Genomic DNA, 20,691 nt, shown 5'->3' with positions numbered 1-20,691 from the left:
CTCTTTCCACCTTTGAGGCTTTAGCCCAACATTGGCCGCCAGATGGCGGTGGAGGCATCTCGCAGCAGCGCCTGAGACCGGAGCTCGCAGTGATTGCTACTAATTTAGCTGAGATTTCTTTACCATTTATTTTATTTTTTTAATTTATTTTTGGCTGCATTGGGTCTTCCTTGCTGCGTGCGGGCTTTCTCTATTTGCGGAGAGCGGGGGCTACTCTTCGTTGCGGTGGGCGGGCTTCTCATTGCGGTGGATTCTCTTGTTGCGGAGCACAGGCTCCAGGCGCGCGGGCTTCAGTAGTTGTGGCACACAGGCTCAGTAGTTGTGGCTTGCAGGCTCTAGAGCGCAGGCTCAGTAGTTGCGGCGCACGAGCTTAGTTGCTCCGCGGCATGTGGGATCTTCCCGGACCGGGGCTCGAACCTGTGTCCCCTACATTGGCAGGCGGATTCTTAACCACTGCACCACCAGGGAAGTCCCCTCAATTTAATTTTATTCTTCATTATTTTGTCTTATAACAAGGAAGAGTTATTTATTTATTTGCTTATTTACTTATTTATTGAATATTCACATCATCATTTTTATATATTACTGGATGTTCCTGCGTAGAACATAAGTGATTTTTATAAATTTCTTTGATTGTTTCATCACTTAGAATTGGTGTTTAGCGTTCACAGTTAGACTAAATCTGATTTTTTGGACTTATTAATTATTGTTTGCTTTTTAGAAACCAGTAACAATGTTTGCATCCAAAAGCATGATTGTCAAACATGATTAGTGAAATTGAGGCATTTACAGCTTCAGATAATCAAATTTACAAAATGGCTTTATTATATATGAATCCAAGGATTTTTTGGTGACCTTTTCAGAATTCTGATTAAACTAAACGAAGATTCCCATTTTGGTTCTTTCCACTTAGTGTATATTTATTATTTTCTAATGAAGAACATCCTTAAGCATGAAGATGACATAATATTTTGAACAAAATCAATTTTCTACAGCCATTAAGATCTACAGTCCCCTAAGTATTAAGCTGTATTAAATACCTTAATCTATACAACTGTTCATTTTTCCACAGAATTCAACAACTTTTTCAATAAAGCTGAAAACTCAGAATCACAAGGCAAATTCAGTTGTCAAAAATAATAAGAGCAATTTTATAGTGCTTTCTACATGCCAGGCCCTGTTCTAAGCACTTTACATTTAATCACTCATTTAATCCTCAGTATAGCCTTAATGGGTGGGTACTATGATCTTCATTTTAGAAACGAGAAAACTGAGGTTCAGAGAGGTGCACTCACTTCCCCAACATCACACAGCTGTTAGGGGATTAAAAAAAAAAAAAAAAGTTGATCTTTAATTCTTTAATTAGGCAACATATGAGGGTTATCTGAAATGTGAATGTGTGTACCCCAGTAATTCTCATCTGCAACCTAAGTGTCTTAGTCACATTGAAAAGTGATCAAATGAAGCAATAATGATAAGTAAGGCTGCTGGAATCTTCCTACAGAATGTCTGTCTCTAACAGAAAAAGCTTGGACCCTTTAAAATGTCTACGAATGCAAAACAAGAAACAAAGTTCTCTTATGTGATAAATTGCAACCATATCAGTTTTGTTGCTTATTTTGTTATTTAACCAACACTGACATCAGTTTGCTAAGTGCCAGGCATTGTCCGTGGACAGCAGTTCTTAAACCTTTTGGTCCTGAGACCAAAAATCACTTTACACTCTTAAAAATCACTGAGAACATTTAAGAGCTTTGGTTTATGTGGGTTACATCTATCCATATTTATAGAATTAGAAATTATGACAGAAAATTAACAAAATATTCATTCATTCACTTAAGAATAACAATAGTTAACCTACTGCATGTCAACATATGTCTCTGTTTACTCTCAGGTGCTTCTGCCTCAAGTGACTTTTAAAAAGTAAGTTTAGGGGGGCTTCCCTGGTGGCACAGTGGTTGAGAGTCTGCCTGCCAATGCAGGGGACACGGGTTCGAGCCCTGGTCTGGGAAGTTCCCACATGCCGCGGAACGGCTGGGCCCCTGAGCCACAGTTGCTGAGCCTGCGCGTCTGGAGCCTGTGCTCCGCAACAAGGGAGGCCGCGATGGTGAGAGGCCTGCGCACCGCGATGAAGAGTGTCCCCGCTTGCCGCAACTGGAGAAGGCCCTTGCACGGAAACGAAGACCCAACACAGCCATAAATTAATTAATTAATTAAAAAAAAAAACCTAGCTGTTTATCCTCAAGCAACCGCTCTCTTTAAAAAAAAAAAAAAAGTAAGTTTAGGGACTTCCCCGGTGGTCCAGTGGTAAAGAATCCGCCTTCCAATGCAGGGGACGCGGGTTGCATCCCTGGTCGGGGAACTACGATCCCACATGCCACGGGGCAACTCAGTCCACGCACCGCAACTACTGAGCTCGCATGCCTCAATGAGAGAGCCTGTGTGTTGCAAACTACAGAGCCCACGTGCTCTGGAGCCCGCGCTGCAACAAAAGATCCCATGTACCTCAAAGAAGATCCCGCTTGCAGCAACTAAGACCCGACACAGCTAAAAAAAAAAAGTAAGTTTATACCGTAGAGCACAGATAATTATATTCAATATCCTATGAGAAACCATAATGGAAAAGAATATTTTACAAAAAGAATATATATATGTATAACTGAATCACTTTGCTGTATAGCAGTAAATAACACAACATTGTAAATCAACTATACTTCAATAAATATACATATATAGGGCTTCCCTGGTGGCGCAGTGGTTGAGAATCTGCCTGCCAATGCAGGGGACACGGGTTCGAGCCCTGGTCTGGGAAGATCCCACATGCCACGGAGCGACTAGGCCCGTGAGCCACAACTACTGAGCCTGCGCGTCTGGAGCCTGTGCTCTGCAACAAGAGAGGCCGCGACAGTGAAAGGCCCGCGCACTGCGATGAAGAGTGGCCCCCGCTCGCCGCAACTAGAGAAAGCCCTCGCACAGAAACGAAGACCCAACACAGCCATAAATAAATAAATAAATAAAATAAATTTAATATACATATATAAATAAAATTTTAAAAAAGAAATAAAAAGTGAGTTTACCTCTCTGAGCCTGTTTCCTCAGGAGGGCCTCTGCCTTTTTTATCTCATAACAATGGCTATGTCAATAAAAAAAAATGTTGCCTGCCATGTCGGTAAATAAAGGATGCTGCAGCCATCAGCCGTTACATCACAGCCGCCCGAATGGTGAGCCCTGAGGGATCTCAAGATAGAAACGGGATGCCAGCCACCAAGCAGTCTACTGCTGCCGCCACCCCACGCCCCACCCCCCTGACGGTGCACCCAGAGGAGACTCAGGATGAGAAAGCACAGGATACTGGCCCCAGAGAGCTGAGGTGCACATCAAAGGAATGATTTCAATGAGCCCAGACTCTTGCATCTTCCCATACATAGAAAAGTGTGGGAGTTCCCTGGTGGCCTAATGGTTAGGATTCTGGGCTTTTACTGCCGTGGGCCAGGTTCAATCCCTGGTTGGGGATCTGAGATCCTGCAAGCCAGCATGGCTGGGCAAAACAAAAACAAAAACAAGGCACTAAATTCCTTAACTTGAGGTATCTGGTTTTCTTTCTTTTTTTTTTTTTAAGATTTTTTTTGATGTGGACCATTTTTAAAGTCTTCATTGAATTTGTTACAATATTGCTTCAGCTTTATGTTTTGGTTTTTTGGCCACAAGGCATGTGGGATCTTAGCTCCCTGACCAGGGATCGAACCCGCACCCCCTGCATTGGAAGGCAAAGTTGGTACCGAGTCCAAGCTCGCTCTGCTCGCCCCACGACAGGCCAATAAATCGGAGACGAGGTGTTGAGGCAAAGAATAACAACTTAATTCAGAAAGCTAGCAGACTGAGAAGGTGGCAGACTAGTGTCTCAAAATAACCATCTTATCGGGGTCTGAATGCCAGTTTCTTTTATAGAACAGAGATGGGGAGGGGGTGAGGAAGTAAAGTAAAAAGGCCATTCTTTTGGCCTGGCTCGGCCAGCCTGGGGAGGGGATGTATTAATTTCTTTCCTGCAGCCACTCACAGGTGGGCAGGGTCAGGTTGTCTCCCTGTGAGCTGAACAAAGGCACTTTAGTCTAACATTCAGGCAGAGGGGCCGGGTTCCCTGAGGCAGGCCATTATGTATGATTACAATAACAAAAGCAACGAAAAGCAAAGGTCAAAGTCAAAGAAACAAATCCAAAGTGGAGTCAAAATTGACTCTTCCCTGTTACAAAGTCTTAACTACTGGACTTCCAGGGAAGTCCCTGGTTTTCTTTAATTAACAGTAATCTTTTGATGTTCTGACTACCCCGTCTTCGTTGCAAAAACTCCTATATATCCTGGCTCCCCACACCCCCTTGCCTCTTCAGAGCAGTATCTTAGAGCGATCTAAGATGCTGTGTCTCTGGCTTAAGTCCCCAGTTTTGTCTGCCAAATAAAACATAATTCTCAACTTTTAGTTTGCGTATTTTTTTCCCCAGGCAACAGCTACTTACCTCTTCCTGATCATTCCCTTAGGATTCAAATCTAAGATAAAAATCTGGCCTAGGTCTTCATTTGGGACCAAGTCACCGGCCAGCAACCCAACTGGCTACTAGAATCAGGGATTCTCCCTGGATGCAGTCAGCTCTGGCCATCCGGAGATACACGGAAGCAAAGAAGCTTTTGACTGCAAGTCACACACACACACACACACACACACACACACAAGTACAACTGCAAATAACAAAAGATAAAGGACCTGACAAAAGTGACTTACATGGGTTTTTGTTTTGGCTTTTTTTTTTTTAACAAAACAATCCAGAAATCAGACATTTCCCAGTTGGAGGAGCTGGGTCTTCTCTTCGTGCTTTGCCACTTTCAGTGTGCGGGCCTTGGCACTCTTGGCCAAGAAATGGCTGCAGCAGCTCCAAGCATCACACTTGCAGGTAATCCCAGACAAAGCAGGTAGAGAAGAAAAGAAGAGGTAGCCCTTCTGCAGTGTTTCATCGAGGGAAGACAGCTTTCCCAGAGGCCTCCAGGCGAATTTCCCCCTGTGTCCCCTTGGCCTGTGGCCTTCCCTTGAGCAACGATTGACAAAAGGGAATGAGGGGGTGTGGCATTGGTTGGCTGCTGCCCCCAAAATCAGAATTCTAGTCCCAAAGTTGATGGCTGCCGGACAGGCCACAGACAGTCTGCCCAATAGTCCCACAGGGTCTCCCTCCAACAAACTGGATCAGAGGTCAGGTGGCAGACCCCAGGTTACACACCAAGCAGTTAACAGAGGCAGGTTTGAAGCCAGATCTGCAACCAGTTATACCTGGTCCTGCAGGGGTGGCTCTGGGTGTAGAAACACCCCTTCTGGGTCAAACTGGAGGCCAGGAGAAGGATCCAGGCAGGAGACAAGCTCTGAGCTGAAGCCAAGAAGAGACAGGGCAGAGTCTGGGGAAAGAGGACAGGGCTGGGGACTCATGGGCTTTGGGGGAAGGGGTACAGTGCTGAGGGGTCTGGCCTAGTGACTGGAATATATTAGGGGGCTGTCCCCAAGATGCGGCAGCGGGGGAGGCACGGCTTAGTGGGGGAAGATGCTAAGCTCAGTTTGTGAGGTAGTGGAAAAATCTCTCCCGTCAGAGAAACCGCCAGGACACTGGGGGCTTGGATTTCTGGGCCCTTGAAAATGAAATGGGCTGAACGCGGGGATTCCTGGTTAAGGCCCTAGAGTCCCCTGAGTTGCATCATTGGAGATGACACCTAATGGCTTGTTCTTTGGCATTTTATTTCAAAATTGCAGCTAGGAAAAAAAATCAACGGCAGCACCGGTTGATCCGGCCTGAAAACGGAGATGCAGAGTCCGAGTCAAGGTGTATCCTTGACCCAACAACACGGAGCAGCGGGGAGTCCTGGTCCCCAAGGCCTGAGTGGCAGGGCTAGGGGCCAAGACGCCTGGGTCGGGCCCTTATGGCTTTGGGAGTGTGACGTGGGGGCACCGGAAACCCAGGCGTCCCGGCCCGCCGCCTTTTATTTCATATTGCACTTCAGGTGAATCACTGGTACGGAGGCGAAGGTCCAACAGGGACTGGATGCTACAGGTCGGTGGATCCGTGGAGCGGTCCGGCACAGCCCGCAGCATCACACAGGTAACATCCACTCGTGGGCTTTTGTTCCATACTGCGGGATAACAGAGGCGGAGGTGAGAGGAAGCCACACTACAACTCCCAGCAGGCCCTGCGGCGCCCCAGGCTGAGTGCTGGCGAAGTTGCGCCCCAGGACCTCATGGGAAGTGTAGTCCACTTCCCAGAAGCCCACCAACAATCACGGGGAGGGGGAGACGTGGCAAGGATGGCGCAGAGGCTCACGGGAGATGTAGTTCTGCAAAGAAGAGTTCTTGTAAGACCCTGAGGGCTCTGGGAAAAAGTCGTTTTCAGCTGAGTCAAGAGGTGTAGTTCTAGGTCCGGATGCACAGGAGTTTACAGACGCTCACAGGAGTGCCAGGAAAGGCAAGATACCTTGGTCCAGACGAATGAAGATACCTCCAGAGGCTTATGAGAGGAAACATTCCTAGGCCACAGAGGGGGCCACGGTCCACAGGCTTGTAGGAGCAAGATTTTTCAGGCCAGAGGAGTAGCCCAGGGCTCCTGGGGATCCTTGAGGATCCGACCTCAGTGGCCAGAAGGCTGGCTTAAGGTCCCAGAAACTCATGGGATGGGGATTTCTCAAGCCAGGGCTCCAGAGGCGCACAGAAAAGGATCATTTAGCCCCAAGAAGTGTGTTAGGCCACAGAGGCTCAAGGAAAGCAAACTCAATCCCGGGCCCAGAGGCTGATGGGAGGAGCCATTATCAGCCTGTGGGACTATGGGGGAGGGGGAGGGGAGCATCAGTCCAGAGGCTCAGGGGACATGAATTTCTCTGCGGAACAAGCATCCAGCCCATTTCCCAGCAAGTGCACCTCACCTGGATCGCCTTCAGCTCCTTGTGGAAGCGGAGGATAAGCTCAGGCCCGTTTTCCATGGTGGGAATGTGGAGGTGCTGGGGAAGAAAGGGCCGTGAGGAGGCGCCCCTCCCCCTTCTTCTCTCTCATGGCCAAGGGCAGCCCTTCCTCACCTTGCCTTGGTACAGGATTCGGTGCACAGGGCAGACCTGGCAAGCGGTGCCTGAACCAAAGACCTCTCGAACCCGGCCGTCCTCCAGCGCCTGCAGGAACTCCTTCATGGTGATCTTACGCTCTGCCACCCGGAACTCACCCTGCGAGGCAAGACACAGATACGTCTGAGCCCGGTGGGCTGCCCTGCTGCAGAGCCCTGTCGCTCCCTCTGTAAGGACAGTGAGAACGACAGAGTCCCCCCGCTCCGCCCCGTCCCGCCGAGGGGGGGGGGGGCGGGGGAGGGAAGACATGCCATTGTGCCCCAGCCCCCCCGCCCCGACCGCCCCTCCCATACTCTGGCCCCCCAACCTAGCAGTACCCCAGTACTCCGGCCACCCAAAGACACCGTGCCCTCACCCAGGTCCGAGCCAGGTCCAGCAGACTCTGTCGAACTACTCCAGGCAGGATGACACCGTCCAGTGGGGGGGGTCACCAGTTCCAGCGCTGGGTCAGGTGTGCGAGATGGGGGCGTTACCTCACACCCTCAGGCACACCCTCCCATCCTCTCAGGAGCCACCCCACCCACCCCTAACCCCTGAGACCTGCAATCCACTAAGCGTTCTGCTCCCACCCACTTCTGCCAGGGCTGGGCTTGGGTCATGGGTGGGCTCACCCCCATCCTCGTGGGTCCAGAAGACGAAGATGTTCATGGTGCCCACCTCAGTGAGCTGGTGGTCAGGCCCGTACAGCCACAGGACCTGTTCGCACCCCTTCTTTTGGGCCTCCTGCTGCACAAACACGGTGGGCCCGTAATTCCTGGTGGACGGCAACACGGTGGACCAGGGTGAGGCACTCCCATCCTCCCCCAGCGTGGCCGACATGGGTCCTTCCCGACCAGGGCTGACCCTGCTCCTCCCCCACTCACAGCCCTTCCATGGCTCCCTAGTGGCCCCAGGACAGAACCCCTGGCCGGTAGCCTGGGGTCAAGGCTCTCAATCACCCCTCCTCCATCTCTCCCCTCTCCAGATCACAAATGCACCACTGTTCCCTCTGCAGATCACCCTCCTCACCCAGTTCCTCAACTGACCAAATCCCCCAATGTCCCTCAAAACCACCTGTGATGTCACCTCCTCTGAGAGGCGTTACTGAACCTCCAGGATGGGTTTCAGGCCTTCTCTGGGCTCTCCCAGTAAACTGGGCCACCTCTGTGTTTTCCCATATCGCCCTGTTTTAACACTCACTGTCTCTCACCCAGAGTGGACCTCACCCCTTGCCTGTTCACAAGCCTCCCATGGCTCCCCACTGCCTCTGGGACAAGATCCCAGCCCTTCAGTCCAGTGTTCAGGGCTGGGCCTGGCCTGGGACTACCTGTTAAGCCTTTTGCAAAAACCAGACTCATTTTTCCTTCCCTGACTCTGCCCCTCCTCCCTGCCCCCACACATGTGTTCTGAGGATTAGAAATTGTTTACCATTTTTGTATCCAGGAAACCATCTCCTCTCTACCCATCAGACCTCCTCTGTGAAGACTTTCACAATGTCCCGGTCACCTCCACCAGAGCACATGCTGCCCCAGATACTGGGGCTCCCACCAGCCTGGGAGCCCCTAGAGAGCAGGGCCCAGATCTGATTCATCTGTGTCCCCCAGCTTCACCCAGCATAGGGCCTGGCCCTCAGGAGACCTCACAAGACGTATTTTGAAAGGACCCAAATGAACTCCCAGCTGGGGCCACACTTGCTGTCCCAACACACCCTTACGCCGCCCTCTGCCTTATCCCCATCCTAAGTCTCCTTGCCCTGCTGAGCCAAGGACCCTGGAAAGACAGATGTACACAGAAAGTCCACACACAGGATGACGGGCGCTGGAGCCCCAGGGAATTATGGGAGCTGGCGGAGCCTGGGTTTTCAGGGGAGGCTACCTGGAGGAGAGACCAGTGAGCTAAGTGTAAACTTCATTTCTGGAGGCTTCCCTGAGGGCCAGTCCGAGTCTCTCCACTTACCTCCACCCAAACCCTTCCAGTCTCTGGGCCGATTTGTCCACAGCACTTAGCACACACCCTGGTACCCGTCCCTCCATCCCCGCACCACGGTGCCAATGACAGTACACCCCAACATGCAAGCACAGCGGTCCCCAGCCACGTGAAACAGGACGAGAAGGCCGGTGGACATCCAAAGACACACCTGTGTCTCTGACACCCAGTGCCCCAGACCCGCGGGCGGGGGGCGAGGGACTACTTACCCCCCCAGCTTGCAGTCACCGACCCCACCCACCCAGGCCCGGATGAATGATGGGTCGGCCAGGAGGGAGACGGGGCTCAAGGCATCTCCAGGGAAGTACGCGCCCACCGGGCAGAGAACGACGAACAGGAGGGCTCGCGTGGGCTTGCCGACACCTAGCGAGGGCTGAGATGGGCAGATGTGGGCATCAGGGATCCAGGAGTCCAGGCCCCGGGCGCTCCCCTGACCCACGTCTGGGTCCCCAGCCCTCCCCTTCAGGAATGCACCCCTCCCCCAAGCGTGGCTCCCCACCCCACCCCCAGCCCTGGGAGCCAGCCCACCTCGTTCCCAATTAACACAGGCCGCACATAGAGGCTGGTGCCGGAGCTGTCGGGAACCCAGGCCTTGTCCACTTCCACCAGCCGGCGGATGCACTGGAGCAACTCGACCTTGTCAAAACCCTGGGCGGGATGAAGACGAGTCAGGGGGCCCTCGCGACCCTGGACCCAACCCGCCGCTCCCCCCCCCAACCCGCTCACCGGCAGGCAGAGGCGCAGGGCCGAGCGCAGCATCCGGTCCATGTTGAGCCAAGGTCGGAAGAGGCGCACGCACTGGTCCCTGCCTTTGAACGCCTTCATGCCTTCAAAGAGCTGCAGGGACAGGCAGGCGGGCGATCAGGGCTCGGGGACCAGCTCAGCCAGCCAGGGACAGAGGCCGATACACAGGGATACAGACGCAGAAAAAGGCAGAGAGCGGCGGAAGAGACTAACCTACTAGCACAGAGAGGGGGGGGAAAAAAGAGAGAGAAAAGAACCAGAAAGACCAAGAGAGGAGAGAGCAAAGGGCAGAGGCCAGAGAAAGCAGAACAGAGAGACCCAGAGCAGGGAGAATGCTTTGCTTAAACCCTTCCCATGTTATTAGGACTATTTCTCAGGAATGAGGATGATGTGGAAGTTACTTTCTTTTTAAAATTAATTAATTATTATTATTATTATTTTGGCCACACCACAGGGCTTGTGGGAATCTTAGTTCCCCCACCAGGGATTGAACCCAGGCCCTCAACAGTGACAGCATGGAGTCTTTTTTTTTTTTTTTTTTTAATATTTATTTATTTGGCTGCACTGGGTCTTAGTTGTGGCACACAGGATATTTGTTGCAGCATGCGGGATCATTAAAAAGTCTACAAATAACCAGTGCCAGAGAGGGCGTGGAGAAAAGGGAACCCTCCTACACTGTTGGTGGGAATGTAAATTGGTGCAGCCACTATGGAAAACAGTATGGAAGTTCCTCAAAAAACTAAAAATAGAGTTACCATATCATCCAGCTATCCAGACAAAATTTTAATTCGAAAAGATACATGCACCCCTATGTTCATAGCAGCACTGTTTACAATAATCAAGACATGGAAGCAACCTAAATGTGCATCAACAAATGAATGGATAAAGAAGGTGTGGTATATATATATATGAATATTACTCAGCCATAAAAAAGAATGAAATAATGCCATTTGCAGCTACATGGATAGACCTAGATAGTATCATACTAAGTAAGCCAGAAAGAGAAAGACAAATACCATATGGTATCATTTATACGTGGAATCTAAAATATGACACAAATGAACTTATCTACAAAACAGAAACAGACTCACAGACATAGAGAACAGACTTGTGATTGCCAGGGGGAGGGGGAGTGGGGGAGGGATGGATTGAGAGTTTGGGATTAGCAGATGCAAATATTATATATAAGAATGGATTAAAAAAAAAAAAAGAATGGATAAACAACAAGGTCCTACTGTATAGCACAGGGAACCATATTCAATACCCTGTAATAAACCATAACGGAAAAGAATCTGGAAAACATATATATATACATATATACATTAATATATAACTGAATCACTTTGCTGTACACAAGAAACTAACACAGCATTGTAAATCAGCTATACTTCAATAAAATTTTTAAAAATACCATGTCCAGGAATTCCCTGGCGGTCCAGTGGTTAGGACTCCACGCTCTCACTGCCGAGGCCCTGGGTTCAATCCCTGGTTGGGGAACTAAAATCCTACAAGCCACGTGGTGCAGCCAAACAACAACAAACAACAACAACAGCCAGGATTTGCTTCCAAATCATACAGAAAGGGTAAAGTGTTAGCGAAGTCCAGATGAAAGAAGATTGTGACCAACCAGGGCTAACTGATGAAGCAGGGGTTTGGGGGGATGGCGGAATTATTATTATACCTTTATGTTTTGAAATTTCTCATAATAAAAACTTTTTAAAAGAATAATTTAAAAAAGTTGGTCCCCACCCCCGCGCTACTGTTCTCAGGAGAAAGCCCAAAACCTCCCCTTGGCCTTCCAGGCCCCACAAGGTCTGGCCTCTCTCATCCCCAGCCTCCTATACTCAACGACTACCGCTGCCTGCTGGGCCTCTGTTGCTGCCACCATGATGCAGCCTCACTCCCAGACAGGTCAGGGCACCCTGATTCCTCCCGCATGGTTTCATTTTGCTTCTTTCATGTCTGTTTCACTAGAGACCCGAAGTGCCAGGGACAGGGACCAGACCTGAAGTGTCGCTAGAGAACCACCACTCCCAACCCCACTATGCCCAGGGCAGTGCTGGGCTCATAGTAGGCTTCTGTTGACTGAATGAATAGATGAATGAATAAAGAATGCAAAATAGGGCTTCCCTGGTGGCGCAGTGGTTGAGAATCTGCCTGCCAATGCAGGGGACATGGGTTCAAGCCCTGGTCTGGGAAGATCCCACATGCCGCGGAGCAACTAGGCCCGTGAGCCACAATTACTGAGCCTGCGCGTCCGGAGCCTGTGCTCCGCAACAAGAGAGGCTGCGATAGTGAGAGGCCCGCGCACCGCGATGAAGAGTGGCCCCCACTTGCCGCAACTAGAGAAAGCCCTCGCACAGAAACGAAGACCCAACACAGCCATAAATAAATAGATAAATAATAAAGAATGAGGATTAAAAAAAAATTTTTTAATTAAAAAAAAAAAGAATGCAAAATAAACGAGAATAGTCGGAATATTTTGGAAAAAATTTTAAAATAAGGGCAAGAGGTAGGAGGGGGAAGTAGCCTTATCAGATATTAAAACAGCTTATACACCTACAACACTTAAAACAAAGTGACACTGATATATGAATTGACAGATTGAACAATGGAAGAGACTAGAAAGTGCATTAGAGTGTAACTGAATCACTTTGCTGTACACCTGAAACCAACACAACATTGTAAACCAACTATATTTCAATAAAAATTTTAAAAACATGATTAATTCAGTTAAATGGTGCTGAACAACCAAATATCCATCTCTGGAAAAAACAAAAATTAAGTTGGATCCCTATCTCATACTTCACATCAGGAAAAATTCCAGGTGGATTAAAGGTTTAAATGAAAAGAAATTTTTTAAACCATAAAAGCAACAGAAGAAAACAAAAGATGACCGTTTTATACTTTGAATTGGGGATGGTGTTCTAAATAAGACAAATCACAGAAACCAAAAAGAAAAGATTGATACATCTCACTGCACAAAAATAAAACGAACTGGGCAGAGACTTTCAACACATATCACAAATGGTTCAGCTAATATACAAAGTACTCCTACAAATAAACAAATATTGAAACACACCCTGATAGAAAAATAAGCCAAGAAAATGGACAGTTCACAGAAAGGAACTAAAAATGGCTCTTATGCTTGTGAAAAGATGGTCAACTTCATAATTAGGGGGAAAATGCAAGTTAAAATTACTTTGAGGTACCTTTAAAACCACTTAGGAGATTGGAAGAGATCTAAAAGTTTGACAAGGGTCACCCAGGGTATGGGGAAAACAGGGCCGGCTGGTTAAGTGTGGAAATCAACACAACTTCTGTAGAGGTGACTATGATTCAACATCTGTCACAATTACAAGCACACACACCCTTTGAGCCAACAGTTGCAGAAACTGAGAGGAGAGACACACTTGCTCTTAAGGAAGTGAGGTGTTTCCTGGTTTATTGTAATGCTGTTTATAATAGCACAAGACTGGAAACAACCTAAGTGTCCAACGATAGGGGACTGCCTAAACAAGGCGTTGTTAGGATGGAATACTACACAGCAGCAAAAAGGAGGAAAAAGCTCTTCAAGGGCTGCTCAAGAATCCCCAGGCTACATTAACAGAAGGAAGCAGGATGCCAAAGAGTGAGCGTACCATATGCTGACTTTTATGGGGGAAGAATGGAGTGAAACAGTTATACACATCCGTGTTGCCATCCGGAAAGCAGAACTCTGGAAGGACCCGGGCACTGGAACTGGGTGGGGGGCTGCTTCAGGGAGGGCAGTGAGGTGGCTGGGGGGCTGGGGAGGTATAATTGTTCCCTCTTTTTTTGAACTGTGTAAATATATGAATATATGACCCCTTTTTCAAAAGAGGTGTTTTTGATTGAAAAACACTCCAAGTAAAATTAAAAGTTTAAAAATACGGGGAGGAACTCCCTGGCGGTCCAGTGGTTAGGACTTGGCGCTTTCGTTGCTGGGGCCCCGGGTTCAATCCCTGGTCGGGGAACTAAGATCCTGCAAGCCGCGTGGCCAAATAAATAAATAAATAGATAGATAGATAGATAAATAAATAAAAATAAAAATACGGGGAGATAAGGACAGAAGGCAGATTAATGGTTGGCAGGTGCTGGGGTCAGGGGCTTGGGGAGTGACTCCTTGATGGGTGTGGGGTTTCTGTTTTAGGTGATGAAAAAGCTCTGGAATTAGAGAGTGGAAATGCTCTCTGCCCAACATGGGGAATGTACTAAATGCCACTGAACTGTAGACTTTCAAATGGTTAAAATGGTACATTTTATGTTATCTGTATTATTATGTATGTGCATTATTACCACGATAATAAAAAATAACAACACAAGTGGTTGGGTGTTATTCTACACAGTCCCCAGAGTCAGGATGACATGAGGATGTAATTTCCCATGCCCTCAGCTGGCCTCAGGTCCCCAGGCGTCCTGTGTGAGAGGCATCACAAAGAACGTTATGTTTTGGATGCCAGGGCCTTAGTTCAACCCCTTCATCGGCACTCACTCTACTAAAGTAAAAGTACTGGGTCCCCAGCTGGAGAACATCCTGGTGTGTTGGGCTGAAAAGGGAGGTAAACAAATGGTGGTCTCCAAAAGCCACCTTCCTGGGGGGATCTGTGGACATGTCCTGACTGTCCGTCCTTCACATCTAACTGCTCTCCAAGCTGGGTCTCCTCTGCACAGAACTGATCGGTTCTAGTCAAATGTCCCAAGTAGGTGGGAAGAAGAAAACTGTCAAAATTATGAAAGGAAAAGAAAAAAAAGGAAAACATCCCTAATGTCACAGAACCAAATGCCCTAAGGGACAAAACCTGCAAACCAGCTAGTAGAACTGCAACGTGTTCATTCAAATTTTGTCACAATTAAAGCTTCCACAGAAAGACCTTGCTTTCGGCCATAGCATGAAGTCTGAAACCAAATGCCTCTGGGTCTCTCCTCACGGGTCCCTCACCAAGTCCTGCAAAGTCGATCCTCCTCCTGTGTCCCCGTACGGGGACAGTCCCGTGGTCTACATGGTCACCTGACTAAACCTCTGAGCACTGTCCTCGGCCCTCCCTACTCTTCTCTCGCCCCACCGGCCAAATCCCTCGTGTCCCTGAATCTCTCCGCCCCTGAATCTCTTTGCCTCCTGGCCACCCCCCCAGCTCTGGACCGAGCGCATCCACCACATGGCCTGAGAGGGGTCTTTCTCTACCTGCTCCATGCCTGTTCGGAGCCCTCCAGGGCTCCCAATACCCTTGACAAGATCCCAGCTCCTCTGTGGTCCTGATGACATCTTCAGCCACCCCTACCAGGCTCCAATCCCATGCTTCCCCCCAGACATGCTGGGCTCTTCTTTGTACTATGTCTGTACTGATGTCTCTTCTCCCTCTAAGAGCCTAAGCTCCCCTCTTTGCAGGAAAGACCCCACTTCCTGTCAAATTAGAGGTAGGGTGGGCATTCCTTCTCTGGTCTCCCACAATGCCTCGGCTGCCTCCATCTGAGCACAGATCCCACTGGGTGGGGTTTTCAAGCAAAGAAGCTGGGTCTGCTCATCTCGGGGAACGCTGCATCACCCAACACGGGGCCTGGAACGTGACAAGCCTCAGAAAACGGATGAGGAGTGCACGGAAATGAGAAACACACAAAAAGCAAACCCAGGGAGGTAAACCCAGCAAGAGACATGGCAAGAGGGAAGAGATGCGGAGAGAGTTGGGGATGGAGGGCAGCCGCCCTGCCACCTGCAGGGAGTAGTGGAGAGCGGAGCAGGCCGGGTGCAGTGTGAGGTTCTGGAAGGGCTGGATTCGGGGCTGGCCCCAGCCCTTCTCCCGGTTCCATTCCACCATCAGCATGTGGTCGGTGAATGTCTTGCCGAACAGCAGGGGCTTGCTGGGGTCAGGCTTCTTATGAGGCTCCTGTGTCATCTCCAGCTGCAGGTCTGCAGCCTGAGAAAAGACAGGTGTCCTGGAATCCAACCACAACCTCCAATCTAAAAAACTAAAAACTTAGCCCCACGAATCCCTGGGGCTAAGACCCAGTGAGAAGAGGGAACTGTAGCCCCAGAGGCTTCTGGGACATGTGGTTTCTTCTCTTTCCCACGGCCTGATGGCGGGCAATTAGGCTACCCCATTGCCACCCACCTTCACCTTTGGACCTTGGACCTTTTGGAGATGCCCAAATCCAGCCCCCAGCCCTTGCCTCCCTCAGACCCAGTGGTCCAGGCTCCCAGCCCCTCTTCCTTGAGATCCAAAAGTATAGTCCCCTCCTGTCACCTTGAAGCTGGATGAGTCATATCTTCTGGGACCACACAGAAGCCAAGGGACAGGGAGAAATTTTCGGGTCCAAATCTGGGGGTGGGGACAGAAGTAAGAAAGGTGGTGAGGCCAGCAGACAGAGAGGGCAGGGGCCCCTGGCACCATCTTTGCCACCTCCTGCACTTGGCAGGTCCCTCCGGCTGGCTCTGTCCCAGGCCCAGTACATTCTAAACAGGGCACGTGGCCCTGGCCAAGTCCCTTCCCCCGTCCTGATCAGCATGTAGCAGGAGGAAATCCCAAAGGAGGCCAAGTCCCCTCCCTACCCCCACGAGGGCCATCCGATAAAGAGCTGAATCAGCTCCCATCCCTTCCTCCATGCTGGGGCAAAGTCAAACACAGGCGCCTCCTACCACAGGGAACTTTAGCCCCAGCCCTGAGACCAGATCAGACAGAGGACGACACAGGAAGGTGTGCAGGTACGTGAAGGCCTCCCCGGGGGACCCAAATCCTGAAAAGAGTTAGAGAAGTGATGGGCCTATAGGTCATGCTTCCCCAGGACCCAGGAGCAGGGCCCCCAGGCCCCTCCCCCTTCAGAGCCAGGATTCCAGGCCCCCAGCCTGATCCTCCCTTAGATCCAGGATTCCAGAACCCCAGTCCCTCCTCCCTCAGACCCAGGATCCAGACCCCCAGTCCCTCCTCCCTCAGACCCAGGATCCAGATCCCCAGCCCCTCCTCCCTCAGACCCAGGATCCAGGCCCCCAGCCCCTCCCCCCTCAGATTCAGGATCCAGACCCCCAGCCCCTCCTCCCTCAGACCCAGGATCCAGACCCCCAGCCCCTCCTCCCTCAGACCCAGGATCCAGGCCCCCAGCCCCTCCCCCCTCAGCCCCAGGATCCAGACCCCCAGCCCCTCCTCCCTCAGACCCAGGATCCAGGCCCCCAGCCCCTCCCCCCTCAGCCCCAGGATCCAGACCCCCAGCCCCTCCTCCCTCAGCCCCAGGATCCAGACCCCCAGCCCGTCCTCCCTCAGACCCAGGGGTCCAGGCCCCCAACCCCTCCTCCCTCAGACCCAGGGGTCCAGACCCCCAGCCCCTCCTCCCTCAGACCCAGGATCCAGGCCCCCAGCCCCTCCCCCCTAGACCCAGGATCCAGACCCCCAGCCTCATCCTCCTTCAGACCCAGGAGTCCAAGTCCTTCTCTTTCAGGGTATTAGATCAACTGGGCTCAGCTTACCTGAAGCCCCAATCCCACACCCTGGACACCAGCAGTTCCAATTCCCTTCAGTTCCCAGGGCTGAGGGGCAGCCACATGGACCTGAGGACCACCCCGGTCATCAAGAGACACTGCTCAGATGAACACTTCCCTTGTGGTCCTGCCCGAGGCCAGCAGGGGAGAGCAGGTCTGGCTGTGTCCAGCAGGATGGCTTCTCCCCAGTGGTCTCTGACCTCATAATACTCCTTTCCCCAGCCTGGTGGTAAGGCAGCTGTGTCATGAGGTTTGGGGGAGACAGAACAGCCTAACCTGCTCCTGCCCTGTGAGCTGGGGGAACTGAGAACAGATGTGAATGGCAGAAGTCATTGGTCAGTAGGTGAGTCATGAGGAGAGGGGGGCTGCGGAGTTGTAATGTCCTAAAGTCTAGGCCATGAAGTCCGAGGAGTGGTCCTGAATGGTATGGGGCCCGAGAGCTTCTGGGATGATCAGAGTGTGGGTGTGGGTCCTGGGCATGGCCTCTAGGTGGCGCTGTGTAGCCTGCCCAAGCCACTGGCCAGCTTCTTTCCAAGAGGGGACAGGACACCCACGGAATGGACAAAATTGGGATATGCAGGGCGGAGGCAGCCAGCATGTGGGCAGGAAAGCAGCCCTCAGACTCAGAGGGAGGCCGAATGGGAAAAAAGAGGGAAGCGCAAGAATGAGAAAGAGAGGCATGGAAATAGAAAACTTTAAAGAACGGAAATCAAGGCCAAGAGATGCCAAAATAGATATGATCGTAAAGAGAGATCGAAATTGAGACAAGAGACAAGAGGGAGAGAAATTCAGACAAGGTAAAGCCCCGAGAAATCAAGAAAAAATAATGAAGGCAGGATAAACAGAAGCCATGAGAGAGGGAACAGGAAAAAGGAGAGAAACAGACCAAGACCCAACTTCAGGTGACAGCACGAAGTGAAAGGGAGACCTAGGGAAATGAGGAAACACTGGGAGAGACAGAGCAATGCCAACAGCTGGAGAGAAACTGTCTCAGTGATACTTGGAGACAGAGATATCCAGGAGAGACAGAGAGGAGAGGCAGAAAAAGACACCCACAAGGCAGAGAGAAGGTGCCAGGCACTGTTTCCAGATTATAAATCTGTACTGGCCATAAAGACCCTGTCACACTGGGAGAACCTGCCTTCATCCTCCCAGGACATTTTTCTGGGGGCAGGGGTCTCATTTCAGTTCGGGGAAGGTGCCCCACCAACTGATACCCCAAACCATGGGGGGAGGGAATTGGGCCCAAAGGAGATCTCAGATGATAGATGAGCCTTTGGGACAAAGAGTGTAAAAGGATTGGGGTTGAATCAGGAAATGAGAAATGGTTCGGAGTGTGGTGGGGTATGCACAGGGCAGGGCTCTGTAATATGATGGAACCTCCATTGACCCAGTCACAGCCCAGGGCTGACCTACCAACACAGCCCAGGAGTGTCATCATCAAAGCCTAGATTGTCCCAATCACAGCCCAGGCCTGTCTCAGTCATTGAGACTCAGAAAGTAAACATCTGTCCTGCTATCCATCAGGCTGGGATAAAAGTCCCAGATAAAGTCAGGTGCAAAGTTAACAGGAACCACTTCTCCCAACGTTATGCTACAGCTGTCAAGGGTTGTAAAGATCCCCTTCTTTGAGTTGTTATTGTTTTCTTCCTCACTGAGAAGTCCTGTTCTCTAAAATCACAGGCTCTCGGAAGCTCTGCCTGTTGACATCCTATCAGTAATAATGGAGGGTACCACTCTCGCCTGGAGGATCTCCGTCACTGACAATGAGATGCTGCCTCGATTTCCAACCCAGGTGCAGAGTTTCAGATAAGGGGTTTTGGGGACACAACATTCTACTTCTATCTTTAGTTCCAAGAAAATAGGGCCTTGGGTCCAATTCCCAGTCCAGACCCGAGACTGAACTCTGTGCCTTCATCCTACTCCCACTCCAGAAGTTCTGGGCGCCTTATCCCGGCGCTCCCAAAGGCTGACTATTCCCTCCTAATCCATCCCGCCAACCCAACCCCATGCTTCTCCCATTACCGTCTCCTCCTCCATGTATCCTTCCTTATATGTCCCATCTGGGTCCCCTTCCCACCGATTACCTCTCTCCCTTCACCCTCTCTGAAAGCCTCGTGCTCCTTCCAAGGGGCCCCCTCCTCCTCGGCCCCGCAGCGGAACCCGAGTGCGGGAGGAGCGGCGCCGCGCCGGACTGGCCACCGGAGAGGGGTCCGCCCGGAAGTGCGCCGCACCGCAGGACTCCCTAGCCCCCGGCACTGGGCCGCGAACCCACCTGCCTCAACGCCGCTGCAGCCATGGTCTGTGAGGCAGGTATCTGTGCCCGCCCAGGGCGCGGCCCGGGAGAAAGACGTTCCTGCCCCGCCCCGCTCACGCCTCCTCCCGTGGGATGGCTGCCCGCCTACCACCAAAGGCCGGCCTGGCCTTCCCAGTTACAGGGCGCCCGCGGGGAGCTGGGCCCTGCTGCAGAGCGCATGCGCTGGAACCCGCGAGGCGAAAGGAGTACGTGGAAATACACCCTCCTCCCAGCCCCCACGCTAGAGCGTGCATTCAAAGGTTTTCAAAAATGCATTTCAGTAAGTACAGTACTGTTGTGGAGCGCTGAAGAGGATAAGCAACCCGAGGGAAAAGAGGGGAAAGGCAAGGAGCAGAAACCTTCACATACCACGATTCTTGGTGAAAAGCAAAAGCACACTATAAATGTCGGTGGGCGCAGATATTATGTAAAAATGCACCGTTAAAGGGAAAGGACTCTGAAGAGGGTGGCAGGTAGGGATGAAGGGGGAGCTTCACTCTGTCCAGATACTTCCCTGTTTGAATATAGGCTTTCTTTCCAACGAGAAGATATATGTGTATTCTTTGTAACTTTTTGAGGTATAAACATACACTCGGTTCACCATGCCTCCTTCCAGCTCCCTTCATCAGTGACACGCGAAAATTTTCAATCCCCCAGTTCATCAATGAGTTTCAATGAGCAGCCCGTAGAGCAGGATTTCCTGGTTACTCCCCTTCAAGAGTGTCTCCCCAACTTCATGACCCCCAGAGGCAGAGTTAGACGATTACAGCCCCTCAGGATCCCTCTAATCGCTAGCATTCAAACCTGCACCAGTGTCCCCTACATCGTGCTCCGCGGTCACTGTGCCCCCCAAACCTTCCGTGGTCAGAGTTCCCCCAACTCCTGCATCCAGGTTACTGTGACACCAAAATATTGTTCCTCCTCTATCCTCAAACTCCGGTCCCTAGGTCACTGAGTCTGCGTAATTCTATCCTGGGACATTTTGCTCCCAAATTCTGTTCCCCAGTCCTAAAAGCCACAGGCCCAACCAGTCAAATTCTGACCCCTCCTCCGCAGGGTGTCT

General features: G+C 50.8%; 1 protein-coding gene and 1 long non-coding RNA gene across 2 annotated transcripts; one reads left to right on the top strand and one right to left on the bottom strand.

Moving 5' to 3' along the window:
• Positions 1-4,792: 4,792 nt before the first annotated feature.
• BCAT2 (branched chain amino acid transaminase 2) lies at positions 4,793-20,614 on the bottom strand. Its single transcript, XM_036835097.1, is given in 12 exon segments — positions 4,793-6,162; positions 6,946-7,020; positions 7,096-7,236; positions 7,493-7,561; positions 7,563-7,579; positions 7,749-7,891; positions 9,312-9,475; positions 9,631-9,750; positions 9,829-9,939; positions 15,576-15,779; positions 16,107-16,181; positions 19,608-20,614. Coding segments are annotated over 12 exon segments (1,182 nt in total). The 5' UTR covers positions 19,632-20,614; the 3' UTR covers positions 4,793-6,123.
• LOC118885908 lies at positions 16,477-20,172 on the top strand. The gene is made up of 3 exons (XR_005017582.1): positions 16,477-16,564; positions 17,555-17,675; positions 19,016-20,172. It is a non-coding gene; the product is annotated as an uncharacterized LOC118885908 (long non-coding RNA).
• Positions 20,615-20,691: the final 77 nt, after the last annotated feature.

This window comes from Balaenoptera musculus, chromosome 19, assembly GCF_009873245.2.
Source record: "Balaenoptera musculus isolate JJ_BM4_2016_0621 chromosome 19, mBalMus1.pri.v3, whole genome shotgun sequence".
In the NCBI taxonomy this organism is placed as follows: Eukaryota; Metazoa; Chordata; class Mammalia; order Artiodactyla; family Balaenopteridae; genus Balaenoptera; species Balaenoptera musculus.
This window is presented reverse-complemented; position numbering and strand designations above follow the sequence as displayed.